We start from the raw sequence: 271 nt of genomic DNA on the forward strand, positions 1-271 counted from the left end.
CCCCCGCCGCCCGGTCCGGCACAGCGGGGTGGGAGCTGCCGGAGCCACCATGGGCCGGGGGGGGGGCCTAGGAACCGGCTTATAACGGGGGACAACCCCTTCCCCTCGCTGACGTCCCTCGCTTAAAAAGAAGGGAGGGAAAGGGAAAAAAAATAAGAACCCACCCGAACCCTCTCCAAATTTGAGATACGGCGAAGGCGGGCGGCACCGGCTGGAAAATGCATCTCCCTCGGAGCTGCATCGTCCTCCTCATCCAGGAGAGCAGCTCTCT

At 63.1% G+C, this 271-nt stretch overlaps 1 protein-coding gene across 1 annotated transcript in view; it reads left to right on the forward strand.

Moving 5' to 3' along the window:
* The first annotated feature begins 218 nt into the window (after positions 1-218).
* NXPH3 (neurexophilin 3) overlaps positions 219-271 on the forward strand; it is a 1691-nt gene continuing 1638 nt past the window's right edge. Inside the window, exon 1 of the mRNA XM_009644392.1 lies at positions 219-271. This exon is cut by the window's right edge and continues 2 nt beyond it. Coding sequence (XP_009642687.1) covers positions 219-271 — 53 coding nt within the window.

The sequence above is a fragment of the Egretta garzetta genome, unplaced genomic scaffold (assembly GCF_000687185.1).
Source record: "Egretta garzetta isolate BGI_Z169 unplaced genomic scaffold, ASM68718v1 scaffold498, whole genome shotgun sequence".
Taxonomy (NCBI): domain Eukaryota; kingdom Metazoa; phylum Chordata; class Aves; order Pelecaniformes; family Ardeidae; genus Egretta; species Egretta garzetta.